The 17,274-nt window shown below is 33.0% G+C and overlaps 1 protein-coding gene across 2 annotated transcripts; it reads right to left on the bottom strand.

Moving 5' to 3' along the window:
- Positions 1-13,063: 13,063 nt before the first annotated feature.
- On the bottom strand, positions 13,064-17,069 carry LOC107848302 (enoyl-[acyl-carrier-protein] reductase, mitochondrial). Of its 2 annotated transcripts, none has more exons than XM_016693038.2 (9): positions 16,856-17,069; positions 16,310-16,407; positions 15,499-15,630; positions 14,784-14,927; positions 14,333-14,535; positions 14,162-14,238; positions 13,982-14,060; positions 13,721-13,833; positions 13,064-13,419 (listed from the first exon to the last, which is right to left on the bottom strand). In XM_016693038.2, exons 1-9 carry the CDS (start codon positions 16,993-16,995, stop codon positions 13,326-13,328), a joined length of 1,080 nt encoding a protein of 359 aa, XP_016548524.1. In that variant the 5' UTR covers positions 16,996-17,069; the 3' UTR covers positions 13,064-13,325. The 2 variants fall into 2 exon arrangements, with proteins under 2 accessions (XP_016548524.1, XP_047255161.1); XM_047399205.1 differs by lacking the exon at positions 16,856-17,069 and adding an exon at positions 16,711-16,849.
- Between the last annotated feature and the right edge of the window lie 205 nt (positions 17,070-17,274).

The following is a 17,274-nucleotide window of genomic DNA, read 5'->3' as shown; positions in this document are numbered from 1 at the left end:
AAGAATAATTTCCCTCACTGTACCCAAGGTTGTGGAATCTTCCTCCCAGGGTAAAATGACTTTCAATCTGAACAAGAATGGTACCTCGAATTGTTGGATTCTTCAAACTCACTCAACAGCTTAATGATCACACAAAGTTTTTGTATAGAAGAAGAGTGTTTTGCTGCCAAAATCATGTTTATACCTGAGGAATATATCAGGTATTTATATCCTTTAATGTGTTCTTTCAGAAAGGATACATTGGTTCAACAGACAGGCACCTATTCAATAGCAGTCACTTCCCTGCGCCCAGTCTGTGCTAGACCTGTGCCTGATCTGCGGCTGCAGGTGACGTTTTGCAAATCCCAATAGCTTCTGCTCTATATCTGCGACCACAGGTTGCATACCTGTACAGCAATCTGCGCTCGCAGGTCACCCTACAGCGCGAAACAGTGTGCCTTTTACCTCGAAGGGTCGCATCCCTTCATGATGCGTTGCGTATGCGTTTGCATGACATTAAAATTGCGCCGGCACTTGGAGAAAAATAATTAATTATATCAAATTTTTTGATTAATTTTCTCACTTGTAACACAAGTTTCATATAAAATTCGTCTAAAAAGATAGATCTCATCGATTGATCATTTGACAAATCCAAATCCAAATCTAAATTCGAAGCCGAAGTCGAGCAAGCGATGACGAAGGCGCGAGGCACCACCTTGTTCTTGACTCACTATCCATGTGGAGTTAGCGTTCCTTATTAAAAACACTCCAAAGTTTCCTTCTCCCACCAATGTGAGAGAATTAGTGAACTTTCCAATTTGAGAGTATACTTTCTAATTTGGTGCTCTTTTCTCCTCTATTTTCCATTCACATATACACCTTGAACCCAACAATACCCCACATGAATTGGGAATGGCTATCTTTTGAAGAAAGATACGAACAAGCATATGATCATTTAGCAAAGACTGATTGCATCTGGATAAGTAGGTTTTCCTTTGAACTTTCCATAGTAAACATGCATAGAATGCACTCGGTCAATCGTTAGATTTGATATCTTTAAATCGTCGAGCTTTGATGTACACCTAAACAACGCATGTCACACAACCAGCCTTTTACTGTTTATGATTCTCACGATTTTATTCTTTCAGCCATGAATACGTCCTGGTTTCATGAGAGCTTAGAGAATAGGCATTTACTAATATTATCCTTGAAATGGCTTCTACTTCGCCCTCACATAGGTGATTTCTAAACGTTCAATCCTGTAGACTAAACTATTTGGTCAAATCTTCCAAATTTATATAATCATTAAAAGACATTTCACTTTAAGTCCTATCCTTGTTTACTACATATTGTCTACATCATGAGAATGAATTGGGTAATTGACAATGTTCAACTTATCAGACACAACTTTGTTTGATCTCTTTGAACCTAGCTCTTGGGATCTCCAGTCTGCTAAGTAGAGTTACCGCCATGCTGACTTGTCCTACGCCTTAAACTCATTCCCTTGGATGTCCTTTCAACTCCTTCTTTAGATAGGCCTTTTGTAAGTAGATCTGACACATTATCTTTTAACTTTACATAGTTAACAGTGATAATTCCACTAGAGAGAAGTTCTCTAACGGAATTATATCTCTGTCTTATGTGACGAAATTTACCGTTGTACATCATGCTCTCTGATATACCTATTGCCGGTTGGCTATTACAGTGTATACATACTAGTGCCATTGGTTTGGGCCAATAAAGAATATCTTCTAAGAAATTTTGAAGTTATTCTACTTCTTCACCAGCTTTATCTAATGCGATAAATTCAGATTCCATTGTAGAGCGAGCAATACATGTCTATTTGAATGATTTCCAATAGATCGCTTCTCCACCAATAGTAAATACATATCCACTTGTGGATTTTACTTCGTTCGATCTGGTGATCCAATTTGCATCACTATATCCTTCAAGTACCGCGGGATATTTATTATAATGCAAATCATAGTTTTGAGTGTATTTAAGATACCTCAAAACTCTTTTCATTGCCATCCAATGAGTTTTGTTGGGATTACTCGTATACCGACTCAACTTACTAATAGTGCATGTTATGTCAGATCGTGTACAATTTATATTAAACATCCCAATACGCTTACATACTCTAATTGAGAGTTACTTTCACCTTCATTCTTTCGAAGTACAAAGCTCATGTCCGATGGAGTCTTGGCAATACCGAATTTCATATACTTGAATTTGTCAACTACCTTTTTGATATAATGAGACTGTGACAATGCCAACCCTTGTGGAGTTCTATGAATTCTTATTCCAAAGATCACATCCACGACTCCAAGGTCTTTTATATCAAACTTACTCTCAAGCATTTATTTCGTAGCATTTATGTATGAAATGTCTCTACTGATGATCAACATATCATCCACATACAAATATACAATGACTTGGTAATTTAAAGTGTCTTTAATGTAAACACATTTATCATATTCATTAATCTTGAACTCGTTTGCCAACATGGTTTGGTAAAACTTTGCATGCCATTGTTTAGGTGCTTATTTTAGTCCATAAATTGACTTAACAAGTTTACACACCTTATTTTATTTTCTTGAAACCACAAAATCCTCAGGCTGTTCCATGTAAATTTCTTCCTCCAATTATCCATTTAGGAATGCATTTTTCACATCCATTTGATGGATTTAAAAACTATATACCCCCGCCAAGGCAATTAACATTTGAATCGATGTTATACTTATTGCTGGCGAGTATGTATCAAAGTAATCAAGACCTTCTTTCTATTAGAAGCCTTTTACTACAAGTCTCGCCTTGTATTTGTCAATAATACCATCCGCTTTTATTTTTCTTTTGAAGAACCATTTAGAACCTAAAGGTTTATTTACTGGAGGAATATCAGCCAATTCCCATGTATGGTTGCTTAAGATTGAATCAATCTCATTATCGATCGCCTCTTTCCAAAAAGATGAGTCCGAAGACGCCATCACATCTTTAAATGTTTGAGGCTCATTTTCTAAGAGAAATGTTACAAAATTTGATCCAAACGAAGTTGATGTTCTTTGATGTGTACTGCATCTTGGATTCTCATCATTATGTACATTCTCACTTGGTTCATCTTGAGGTCGTTTAGACCCCCCCCCCCCCCCCCGCTAGACTGTTCATGTCTAATTTTATACGGATAAATATTTTCAAAGAATTTAGCATTATCTGATTCAATTACCGTATTTTCATTAATATCCGGATGTTCGGATTTATGAATAAAAAAATGACATGCTTTACTGCTTTTAGCATATCCTATGAACACGCAGTTCACCGTCTTAGGTCTTATCTTAACCCTTTTAGGCATAGGAACTTGGACCTTTTCTAGACACCCCCACACTTTGAAATATTTCAAGTTGAATTTCCTTCCTTTCAATTTTTCATATGAAATTGATTGTTTCTTACTATAGGGCACTCTATTGAGTATTCGGTTAGCCGTAAGGAAAGCTTTCCCCCACAAGTTTTGCGGTAAACCTGAACTTATAAGTAAGGTATTCATCATTTCCTTTAAAGTTTGGTTTTTTCTTTCCACATTTTCATTAGATTGAGGTGAATATGGGATTGTAGTTTGATGGACAATTCCATTCTCTACACGTATTTGCACGAAGGGAGATTCATATTCTCCGCTCCTATCACTTCTTATAGTTTTGATCTTTTTCTCTAACTGATTTTCAACTTCAGTTTTGTATTACCTAAACACATCTATTGTTTCATTCTTACTATTTAGCAAGTAGACTTAACAATATCTAGTGCAATCGTTAATAAAAGTTATGAAATACTTTTTCCCACCACGTGATAGTGTTGACTTCATATCACAAATTTCAGTATGGATTAAGTCTAAGGGATTGGAATTTCTTTCAACTAACTTATACGGATGCTTAGCATACTTTTATTCCACATAAGTTTGGCACTTTGATTAATTGCACTCAAAATTTGGTAAAATATCTAAGTTAATTAGTTTTCGTAATGTTTTGTAATTAACATAGCCTAATCGTTCATGCCATAAATCGTAAGACTCAAGCAAGTTAGAAGAATTTAAACTTTTATTGATTTCGACATTCATTACATTTATTTTGAATAGGCCCTCATTGAGATAGCCTTTTCCTACATACACTTCTCTTTTAATAAGTATAATTTTTTCAAAAACAAATACACATTTGAATTCATTTTTGTCTAGAAGTGAAATAGAAATCAAGTTCTTCTGTAACTCCGGAACATACAAGACATTGTTAAGTGTCACATCTTCAAGCACACTTTTCCTGTTCCATCTACTTTTGCAGTAGCGTAGTTTGCCATGCAGATCTTTTCTTCTACTTGAGTCGGAGAGAACATTGAAAACAACTTCTTATTAGCACAAACATGGTGGGAGGCACCAGAATCTATCCACCATTCACTAGGATTTCCCACCAAGTTGCATTCAAAAAGCATAGCACACAAATCATTCATTTCTTTCTTAGACTCAGCCAGATTTGCTTGGTCCTTCTTCTTTCCTTTCTTCGGGGCACGACAATCCATAGATTTGTGGCCAATCTTGCTACAGTTGAAGCACTTTTGCTTAAATTTTTTCTTGGGTTGATTGCTTTCATTTCTGACTTTCTTTTGCTTTTAGAGTTGTTTTGGTCATCTTCTACAATGTTTACTCCATTCATTACAAAATTGCCTCTTGACCTTCTTTCTGTAGCCTTATTATCTTCTTCAATGCATAGTCGTACAATCAGGTCTTCGACTAACATCTCCTTACATTTATGTTTCAAATAGTTCTTGAAGTCTTTCCACATAGGTGGTAGCTTCTCTATTATTGTTGCTACTTGAAACGCTTCATTCACAATCAAACCTACAAGAAAGGTTATGTGAATACTAAGAACATGTTTAAACTGTTCAACAAAGGTATTTGTTAAAATCATACCTTTCGTAAGGAGATCATGGATGATCACTTGTAGTTCCTGTACTTAGGAAACAATAGATTAATTGTCTATCATTGTGTACTCCAGGAATCTTGCAACGAAGAAATTTTTAGTTCTGGTATCCTTTGTCTCATTTTTTGTTCTGGCATCAGTCATTTGACAAATCCAAATCCTAATCTAAATTCGAATCTAAAGCCGAAGCCGAGCCACCAACGATGACGGCGCGAGGCACCACCTTGTTCTTGTATCACTATCTATGTGGAGTTAGTGTTCCTTATTAAAAACATTCCAAAGTTCCCTTCTCCCACCAATGTGGGAGAATTAGTGAACTTTCCAATTTGAGAGTACACTTTCTAATTTGGTCTCTCTTTCCCACTATTTTCCATTCACATATACACCATGAACCCAAAGATACGGACAAGTATGTGATCATTTAGCAAAGACTGATTGCATCTGGATAAGTAAGTTTTTCTTTAAACTTTCTGTAGTGAACATGTATCGGATGCACTCGGTCATTCAGTAGATTTGATATCTTTAAATCGTTGAGCTTTGATGTACATCTAGATAACACATGTCACACAACCAGCCTTTTACTATTTATGATTCTCACGGTTTTATTCTTTCAGCCATGAATACGTCCTAGTTTTATGAGAGCTTAGAGAATAGGCATTTACTAATATTCTCCTTGAAACGGCTTCTACTTCGCCCTCACATAGGTGATTTCTAAACGTTTAATACTGTAGACTAAACTATTTGGTCAAATCTTCCAAATTTATATAATCATTAAAAGACATTTCACTTTAAGTCTTATCCTTGTTTACTACATATTGTCTACATCATGAGAATGGATTGGGTAATTGACAATGTTCAACCTATCAGACACAACTTTGTTTGATCTCTTTGAACCTAGCTCTTGGGATCTCCAGTCTGCTAAGTAGAGTTACCGCCATGCTGACTTGTCCTAGGCCTTAAACTCATTTCCTTGGATGTCCTTTCAAATCCTTCTCTAGATAGGCTTTTTATAAGTGGATCCGACACATTATTCTTTGAATTTACATAGTCAAAGGTGATAATTCCACTAGAGAGAAGTTCTCTAACGATATTATGTCTCCATCTTATGTGATGAGATTTACCGTTGTACATCATGCCACCTGTTATACCTATTGTCGCTTGGCTATCACAGTGTATACATACTGGTACCACTAGTTTGGGCCAATAAGAAATATCTTCCAAGAAATTCCATAGCTATTCTGCTTCCTCACCGGCTTTATCCAGTGCGATAAATTCAAATTCCATTATAGAGCGAGCAATACATGTCTATTTAAATGACTTCCAAGAGACCGCTCCTCCACTGATAGTAAATACATATCCACTTGTGGATTTTACTTCCTTTGATCCAGTGATCTAATTTGCATCACTATATCCTTCAAGTACCGTGGGATATTTATTATAATGCAAAGCATAGTCTTGAGTGGATTTAAGATACCCCAAAACACTTTTCATTGTCATCCAATGAGTTTTGTTGGGATGACTCATGTACCGACTCAACTTACTAATAGCGCATGCTGTATTTGGTCTTGTAAAGTTCATTATATACATTAAACATCTCAATACTCTTACGTACTCCAATTGAGAGTCACTTTCACCTTCATTCTTTTGAAGTGCAAAGCTCACGTCCAATGGAGTCTTGGTAATACCGAATTCCATATACTTGAATTTGTCAAGTACCTTTTTGATATAATAAGACTGTGACAATGCCAACTGGAGTTCTATGGATTCTTATCCCTAAGATCACATCCGTAACTCCAAGGTCTTTCATATCAAACTTACTCTCAAGCATTTATTTCGTAGCATTTATGTCTAAAATGTCTATACTGATGATCAACATATCATCCACATACAAATATACAATGACTTGGTGATTTAGAGTGTCTTTAATGTAAATACATTTATCACATTCATTAATATTGAACCCATTTGCCAACATGGTTTGGTCAAACTTTGTATGCCATTGTTTAGATGTTTGTTTTAGTCCATAAAGTGACTTAACAAGTTTACACACCTTATTTTCTTTTTTCGAAACCAAAAAATTCTCAAGCTATTCCATGTAAATTTCTTCCTCCAATTCTCTATTTAGGAATGTATTTTTCACATCCATTTGATGGATTTCAAGACCATATACCGCCGCAAGGCAATTAATATTTGAATCGACGTTATCTTTATTGCTGGCGAGTATGTATCAAAGTAATCAATACCTTCTTTCTGCTTGAAGCCTTTTACTACAAGTCTCGCCTTATATTTGTTAATAGTACCATCCGCTTTATTTTTCTTTTGAAGACCTATTTAGAACCTAAAGATTAATTTCCTGGAGGAAGATCAACCAATTCCCACATATGGTTACTTAATATTGAATCAATCCCTCTATCAACCACCTCTTTCCAAAAGGATGAGTCCGAAGACGCCATCGCTTCTTTAAATATTTGAGGCTCATTTTCTACGAGAAATATTACAAAATCATATCCAAATGAAGTTTTCGTTCTTTGACGTGTACTGCGTCTTTAGTTCTCATCATTATGTACATTCTCACTTGGTTCATCTCGTGGTCGTTTAGACGCCCCACTAGACTATTCTTGTCTAGTTTTATACGGATAAATATTTTCAAAGAATTTAACATTATCTTATTTAATTATCGTATTTTCATTAATATTCGGATGTTCGGATTTATGAACCAAAAAACTGACATACTTTACTGCTTTTAGCATATCCTATGAACACGCAGTCCACCGTCTTAGGTCCTATCTTAACCCTTTTAGGCATAGGAACTTGAACCTTTTCTAGACACCCCCACACTTTGAAATATTTCAAGTTGGATTTTCTTCCTTTCCATTTTTCATAAGGAATTGATTGTTTCTTACTATGGGGCACTCTATTGAGTATTTGGTTAACTGTAAAGATAGTTTTCCCCCATAAGTTTTGCGGTAAACCTGAACTTATAAGTAAGACATTCATCATTTTCTTCAAAGTTCGGTTTTTTCTTTCTGCAATTTCATTAGATGGAGGTGAATACATGGTTGTAGTTTGATAGATAATTCCATTCTCTACACATATTTGCGCGAAGGGAGATTTATATTTTCCATTCTTATCAGTTCTTACAATTTTGATCTTTTTTTCTACATGATTTTCAACTTCTGTTTTGTATTGCCTAAATGCATCTATTGCTTCATCCTTACTATTTAGCAAGTAGACATAATAATATCTAGTGCAATCGTCAAAAAAATTTATGAAATACTTTTTCCTATCACGTGATTGTGTTGATTTCATATCACAAATATCAATATGGATTAAGTCTAAGGGATTGAAATTCCTTTCAACTGACATATACGGATGCTTAGCATACTTTGATTCCACATAAATTTGACACTTTAATTAATTACATTCAAAGTTTGGCAAAATATCTAAGTTAATCAGTTTTTGTAATGTTTTGTAAAATAACATGGCCTAATCGTTCATGCCATAAATCATAAGACTTAAGCAAGTAAGAAGAATTTGAACTTTTATTGACTTCAACATTCATTACATTCATTTTGAATAGGCCCTCATTGAGATAGTCTTTTCCTATATACACTTCTCCTTTTCTAAGTATAATTTTTTTGGAAACAAATACACATTTGAATTCATTTTTGTCTAGACGTGAAAGAAAAATCAAGTTCTTTCATAACTCCGGAACATACAAGACATTGTTAAGTGTCAACACTTTGTCGGAAGTTAGCTTCAAGCACACTTTTCCTGTTCCTTCTACTTTTGCAGTAGTGGAGTTTGCCATGCAGATCTTTTCTTCTACTTGAGCCAGAGCAAATGTTGAAAACAACTTCTTATTAGCACAAACATGGCGGGTGGCACCAGAATCCATCCACCATTTGCGAGGATTTCCCACCAAGTTGCATTTGAAATGTATAACACACAGATCATCCATTTCTTTCATAGACTCAGCCAGATTTTCTTGGTCATTCTTCTTCCCTTTCTTCGAGGCACGACAATCTGTAGACTTGTGGCCAATCTTGCCACAGTTGAAGCACTTTCCCCTGAAGTTTTTCTTGGGTTGATTGCTTTCATTTCTAGCTTTCTTTTGCTTTTTAGAGTTTTTTTGGTCATCTTCTACAATGTTTGCTCCATTCATTGCAGAATTGCCTCTTGACCTTCTTTCCACAACCTTATTATCTTCTTCATTGCATAGTTGTAATATCAGGTATTCGACTGACATCTCCTTATGTTTATGTTTTAAAAAGTTCTTGAAGTCTTTCCACATAGATGGTAGCTTCTCTATTATTGTTGTTACTTGAAATGCTTCATTGACAATCAAACCTACAATAAAGGTTATGTGAATACTAAGAACATGTTTAAACTGTTCAACAAAGGTATTTGTTAAAATCATACCTTCCGCAAGGAGATCATGGATGATCACTTGCAGTTCCTGCACTTGGGAAACAACAGATTTGTTGTCTATTATTTTGTACTCTAGGAATCTTGCAACGAAGAACTTTTTAGTTCCGGCATCTTCTGTATTGTACTTCCGTTCTAGCGCTCCCGATAACTCTTTTGTAGTCTTTGTTCCGCTATACACATTGTAAAGGTCATCTTGCAGATCACTCAAGATGTAATTCCTACAAAGAAAATCTGAGTGTTTCCAAGCCTCCACAATTACGAAGCGTTCTTGTTCAGAGGTTCCCTCGATCACCTCCAGAGATTCCTCAAATATGAACCTTTGAAGATAAAAAGTGGTGAGGTAGTAGAACATTTTTTTCTGCCATCTCTTGAAGTCTATACCCACAAACTTTTTAGGTTTCTTCGTCGGTGCCATAGCCTGCGGATTATTAGTACGACTCATCATGTCAATACTAGTTGCCCCCACAGTCGTTGCAGTATCTTGCACTTGACTAGTTCAACGATGAAGTTTTTATGACTTTCAATCGTCAACCGAGTGATATTTAACTTGTGATGAAGATTTTATGTCTTCAAATCACTAGTTAATTTCAAACGAAGTAGAAAGCTTAAAGCTTTAATCTCCAGAAAATAGCTATACAGATTTCGAAAGCTTATTCCTTAAGATTGTTAGTTTCAATATTTTCGGGTACAAGAATCTGTATATATCTACAACAACAACTTCAACACAAGTTCAAGTCCAAGACAAGAACACTTATGAAGTTCCTTAATACCGTCAACACAAGATTATGAATAATCTATCCAAGAGGTATGTTATTTTTCAAAAATAAGATAAAATAGAAATGTAAAGCCAAGTTCTCCGACTTCACGGAGTGTTTTTAAGGAATAATTTCCCTTACTGTACCCGAGGTTGTGGAATCTTCCTCCTAGGGTAAAATGACGTTCAATTTGAACAATAGCGGTACCTCAAATTGTTGGATTCTTCGAACTCACTCAACAGCTTAATAATCACACAGAATTTTTGTATAGAAGAAGAGTGTTTTTGATTTCAAAATAATGTATATACCTGAGGAATATATCTGGTATTTATAGCCTTTAATGTGTCCTTTCAAAAAGAATACATTGGTTCTGCAGAAAGACACTTATTCAGTAGAAGTCACGTCCCTGCGCCCAGTTTGTGTTGGATCTGCGCCTGATCTTTGGCTGCAGGTGACGTTTTGCAAATTCCAGTAGCTTCTGTGCTACATCTGCGCCCACAGGTCGCGTACCTGCACAGTATCTGCACCCGCAGGTCACCCTACAACGCGAAAAAGTGTGCCTTTTACCATGAAGGGTCCCTTCGTGATGCATTGCGTATGCGTTTGCATACTTGGTGAAAAATAATTATATTAGATTTTTGGATTAAATTTTTCACTTGTAACACAAGTTTCAAATAAAATTCGTCTAAAAAGATAGATCTCATCGATCGATCATAGCCGTAGCCAGAGCCGAGCGACTACGACGACGATGGCGCGAGGCACCACCTTGTTCTTGCCTCACTATCCACGTGGAGTTAGTGTTCCTTATAAAAAACACTCCAAAGTTCTCTTCTCCCACCAATGTGGGAGAATTAGTGAACTTTCCAATTTGAGAGTACACTTTAAAATTTGGTCTCTCTTTTCCTCCATCATTTTCCATTCACATATACACCTTGAACCCTACAGATTCAAACTCATTTCTTATAGCTAATTCAAAAATGGTGAGTTACCTTTTTGATATGATTTTCACCACTCAAAATCGTATAAAATAGATACTTTGCTCACAAGTTTAGGTTCAAACACGATAACAAATCGACTTTGTCAACTAAAAATAATTAAGGGGTGAATGAGTTGATGAAGAGGAAAGGAGAATTAACGTAACTTTAAATTACTTTTCAATTTTGTTGAGATGCATGTTTTATGATCAGATGTTGTGTAGAAACATATTTTGTTTGCAAGAGCATGTTGAGATAATAATTTATTTTATATATCTGGCAATGTTTTTAACATATTTGATCAAGATACATAATACATTTAATAGATAATATAAATATACATAATTGGTACAACAAGAGGTACATATAAGATTATTATAATGTAGTATATATCTCTTATAGACTTTAAAAAAATATATTTCTTGTTATAGATCACCAATCAAGATAATTAAATCTTACCCATTCAATTTGAACTATACCATATATCACCAATCAAGATAGAAACTTGAGAAAAATAGAGAGAAAAAATAAAGAGGAGCCAAATTCGTCAATCATGTATCTATTTTAACATTATGAATCTCAAATATTAAAAATTAAAATTTCACACACACACAAAAAAAAGATATAATTATAAATAAACTAATCGAAATTTATGTAAATTTTACTATCAAAAATAATTTAAAATCTAAAGTTCTGTATATCCAATTATCCATGTGCCTCGCAATATCAAAGAACATGTAACGAGACACTTTCTTTTATTACTTCCTTCCTCCGTTCATTTTTTACTTTATCATATTTTATTTAGTGAGAATCAATTTGACTGTTCTTCAAAGTTGAAGCCAATCAAATAAAGTCAGTATTTTAAATTTTAAAATTTAAAATTTAAAAATTATATGTTTAAGTATTATAAATTTTAATTTTTTTTATATTAATATACTTCTAATAAATAAATATATCTTAAAATATTAATTAAATTTTTATACAATTTGACTTTGAAAAGAAAATCTACCAAACAAAAATGAACAGAGGGTGTATTGTTTCTTCATCAGAAAATTTCATGATATTTTTCAAAATTCAAAATGAATTCTAACTTATTTCATGATCAAGCACAACTTAAATTCTTAAATATCATTTTCACTTTGACACAAAAAGATTATTAAATCTTTTTTTATTTTTACAATAAAACATGATCAAATACTTATTAAATCGTTAACTAACTTAGCATAAAAATAATTTAAACAGAATTTCCTCCTTACAAAGTGGCTCACTGTTGTGGCATATTTGGTCCTAGATTTACTGTACTCTTTCCATCTATTTTTACTTGTTTAATACAAAAAAATAATTTAAAATTTAAAAAGTTATCTTAGTTAGGAATTAATTACTAGGAGTTTAGAGCTTAGGTCCATCTAATTCAGTATATCGATGTACCTCGAAATATGAAAGAACGTGCAGGAAAGACTTTTTTATTACTCCCTCCATTATTTTTACTTTACATTTCGTTTAGTGGAGTCAATTTGACTGTTCTTTAAAGTTGAATTCAATCGGATGAAGGCACTATTATGAATTCAATCAAATGAAGGCACTATTATAATTATAATTTTTAAATTTAAAAGTTCAAAAATTATAACTACGTGTCAAATACTAGTAGTAAATTGTAATCGTACTATTATTAATATACTCCTAATGAATAAATAATTTTTAAAATATTAGTCAGGCTGCATATAATTTAATTTTTGAGAAGTAAATTTTATCAAATAAAAATAAATCGAGGAAATACTGATTTTCATCAATATTCATTATTTACATTTAGTAGCGACCCACATTTATTTAAAAGGGTGTCAATTTTTCGTTAAAAAATTACATAATGTTTTTGTGCACTTTTACTTTTTTATATTTTGACTCTATTATTACATGTATTACAACCTACTTTCATATGAATTCGCATAAAAAAATCTCACATCAAAAATAAAATGCTCTAAATTAAACTAATCTGATTTGATTAGAAGGAATTTGAAAGTCACAGCAACACAATATATGAGATCAAGAAGGTGATGATCTAATAATTGGTGGAAAAAAAGAAGAAGAAAAAGATGGATTATTCAACATGAAAAATACTTATATCCCAGCTCAGTGGAAGAAGTACTTTCCAGATTCTTACAGTACCTAATATAAAGTCAAATCCTTCAATATTTTCTTTTATAAATAATATAATAATACTAATTTTGAAGTTAGAACTTAAGAACTTGTTTCCTTCGACTTCCATGTTTCCCCATTGCCCTTTCAAGAGCTGTATGAAAATCTTTAAAGGGTACCATCTCCATCCTGTAACAAATGGAGAAAGAAAACAAAATTGATACTAGAATTTAATAAATTAAAGTGAAAGTGCCTATTATTTAATTACCATGGATAAGCATTATAAATATGCATAATATATAATTTATATTTATTGATTTATTAATTTTATGCTTACCTTTAATATAGAGGGGTGAGTTTACTTACACTCTATTCTCTTTAGATTTTATTATGTGTCTCTTTAGATTTTATTATGTGACACCACTATGTTGTTGTTGTATATTTATAACGAATTATAAAACTAATAGACCCAAAGAGTTAAAAATCATACTCATATTTCAATCTCCCAGCACGAGCAAGGGCCAACAAATAATCAATCGAACACCTATATTGTGCTTTGTCTAAATTCTTTTCTTGCAACCAATATCCTTTCAATGAAATATCCTGCAAAGAAAAAAAAAGAAAGTTTAATATATAATAATATATTCAGTATGATCCCATAAATGATCGGACGTTCGGAGATTTTGTTCATATCTTATATAATAGAAATATTATTTTCGATATACCCTTAACGACACACTTGAAACCTAACCTTGAATATGAAGGATGTAGTAGATATAGTAATTGGCTTCTTTGACATCCCTCCATATGTAACCATAGTGCCACCTTGCCTGAAAAGAAAAATAAAACATTGTACGTCTTCAATAACATACATGTGGAAAAAAAGAAAACTTTTAACTTAGAAAAACAAATAAATAAAAATGCGTCTCACTTTAAGAATTTGATGACCATCGTAGCTGCATTTCCACCAATACAGTTCAAACCCAAAAGAGGTTCAGGTATATCATCCTATAAAATGCACATACAAGTAAAAGAAAGAAATTAAACTAATAAAATCACATCAGTATATATAAGTTAAATTCGACTTCAAGTAAAATCATACCAGAAGATTTTTGATAGATTTCACTTCTAGTTCACTTTCAGTAAATACTTTATCAGCACCAAGTTTGATTAATTTTTCTTTAACTTCATCAGATTCAGGCTTATCTCTTATGATATTTATGCTATGAATTCCACGATCTCGAGCTAGTTGAATCACACATTGTCCCACTATGCTTGTAGCTCCATTTTGCACAATTGTGTCCCCTGTTTTACGAAATAACAATATTTTGAAGCCTAAATATCAAATATAGTAAGAGTTTGAATAGTCACTAAACACCATAAAAGTTCTTGAAATTCTCTCTGGATACAACAATTTCTGAAATTATCTCGATATGTAGTGATACAACAACAAATACAAAATGATGTGTTGCGCCAAAGGAATTTCAAAAACTACTATATATGGAGAATTTTAAAAACTATAGCTATATTCAGATAAATATAATACAACAAACCTGGTTTTAAGGCTACAAAATCCTCCATCATTCTCAAGGCACTCAAAGGATTAACAGAAACAGTGGCAGCATATTCAATTGGAGTGCTTTTATCAATTTTGTACCATAAACTTTCGTCTTCTACAACATAGGTCTGCCATGTCCCTAGAACATATAAAACCACAATCGTCAACGCAGGAGTAGAAGTGAATTCAGAATTTAAACTTTATAAATTTTAAATTATAAGACAAACATTATAAGAAGATATCAACATATTATCAGAGGCAGATTTAGAATAAAATCAGGATAAAAAGGACAGTTTGGTGCACTAAAGCTCCCATTAGACGTAGAGTTCGGCAAATAATCGGACTACAAGGGTAGAATTTAAACTTTATAAATTTTGAATTTCAAAATTATTAGATTCTATCGCAATCAACTCCGGTTGAGGAGTTACATGAAGATATCATCATATTTTTATAGACGGGTCCAAAATAAAATCAGGATGAAAACGATAATCCGATGCACTAAAACTTTTGTTATGTGCATTAGGAAAGGACCGGCCACAAAAGGTCTACTACATCCAGCCTCTTGTATTTTTGCTAGAGTTGTTCCGCAGCATAAATCCAAAAGATTACATGATATTAACTTTATTCATTACTAAAAGGCTCCCTTCCGAAATACTCCATGTAACTAAAGTGTGGCCCTAAAAGAATATTTCAATAAAGTAATTAATTACCTGGAAGATAAGCAGAATGAATAACCCAATCTCCAGGGGAAAGAACCTTAACAGTAGAGCCCACAGCATGTACTTCACCAACACCTTCCCATCCTCCGGTTCCTGGTACTGGTGGCCTTACCGGATAAACTCCTGTAATTATTCGCTAAAATTAAGGACTTGTTTGGCCGTATAAATTATTATTTTTAAATTTAAAATTTCAAAATTAGTGTTTAATTATAAAAATTTCAAATACAATTTAAAGTTATGTATCAAATTTAAAAAATAATCCAAGTAGGAAGATTATTCTATAAAATTCCTTGCTAAAAGTATGACTAAACAAAACTTTAATTTTTTTAATTGTGCGGATGGATAGGGTCGTAATAATATATTTTACTAAAAATAATATTCTATTTATATCAATTTATATGGATGTTTTCGAATTTTAACATTCAATCAAGTGTACCTTTGATCATAATTTCTTCTTATATCTTTTGTATATTATCAATTGTCAATTACTTTGATTTATAGTGCTTTATGAAATATTTGGTAACTTTAAGTTTTCTTTGATTAAAAACTTTATATATTTATTTTTAATATATTTTAACTGTTATTTTATTATAATTTATAATATTTTTTGAATATATAAATTTTATTTCAAGAAGTTAAAGTTTCTACGAATTGACAATCAAGCTTTAAATATTTGAATATATCAGCAACTCATATTTGGTTCTTGATTTCAATTTTCTCCAACGAAGAAAATAAGCTTCTGAAATAATAACACTATTAATAAGTAACTCTTTAAAAACAAATTAAAAAAATATCATCGAACCCTCAATTCTGTTGATATCAGCAGGGTTGACGGGAGCTGCAAGCATTCTCACACACACATCATTCTCATTTATCTCCACTGGTGGAATCTCCGTAAACCTGCCGTGAAATTAGCACATCTTTTCAGAAAAAAGAAAAAAAAAATTGCAATATTCAACCAAATGCAAGTAGTTACGAATCAAAACTTGCACCAAAAAAATAAAAAAAAAGCAGAATATGAAAAAATAAAGATACAACAATCCAAAACGATTCAATATGTCGCAAGTGTAAACTTTTTTCTAGACGCAGATCTAGGAGAAACAGCCAAAAAATTGCAAATGCAAGTAGTTACACTTGCAATGGCAGAACCAGAACTTTGACTACAAAAATTCAGAATATATGGTCTGCATACAATCTACTTACAACAAACAGTCTTTCTACTGTGAGATAGATACATAATCTGCATGCACTCTATCCTTTCAGTTATCGTACATCAAGTGTATTCTGGTACTCTAGCTCCGTCCCTATTAACGTACAAAGAGGATGACGTTGTGAACCTAGAACGAACCTTGTAACGATGTCGGGTGGGCCATGTTGGTCGTAAACAACCGCAGTGGACGACGGAGACACGGTGGTCGGAATGTTTAGAAAGGAGGTTTGTTTATCGTGACATAAAGGTACTACGAAATGTGAGTGCTTAGATAACATTTTTTTATTCTCTCTAGAATTTGGAGCTTTGAAGGGTTTTATTTTTTGGTATTCACTTGGAAATATTGGAGGAAGATGTTGCTACTTAAATAATATTTGAAAGCAAGAATGCAAACATTAAGTGGGTCAGGGTGGGTCGGTTTAATTTTAATAGGTCATATATAGAAAAGGGAAAAATTATATTGCAAAATTATTTTCATTTTCTATTAGTTGAATGACAGTAGCATACATACGTGAGTTAAACTTTTAATTGAGTGATACATTTTTTCAAATTTTGAC

The sequence above is a fragment of the Capsicum annuum genome, chromosome 11 (assembly GCF_002878395.1).
Source record: "Capsicum annuum cultivar UCD-10X-F1 chromosome 11, UCD10Xv1.1, whole genome shotgun sequence".
NCBI classification, from domain to species: Eukaryota; Viridiplantae; Streptophyta; class Magnoliopsida; order Solanales; family Solanaceae; genus Capsicum; species Capsicum annuum.
Note: the sequence above shows the minus strand (reverse complement) of the source record. Positions and strands in the feature narration are given on the sequence as shown.

What these genes read in the sequence shown, in the direction of transcription:
- LOC107848302 (XM_016693038.2), bottom strand. Translation starts at nt 16,995, where the DNA reads ATGTTATCTAAGCACTCACATTTCGTAGTACCTTTATGTCACGATAAA. An exon ending in CCACCCGACATCGTTACAAG is followed by an intron (nt 16,408 to 16,855) that starts GTTCGTTCTAGG and finishes ATTTCACGGCAG; the next exon opens with GTTTACGGAGATTCCACCAG. An exon ending in TTTTGTAGCCTTAAAACCAG is followed by an intron (nt 14,536 to 14,783) that starts GTTTGTTGTATT and finishes TTCGTAAAACAG; the next exon opens with GGGACACAATTGTGCAAAAT.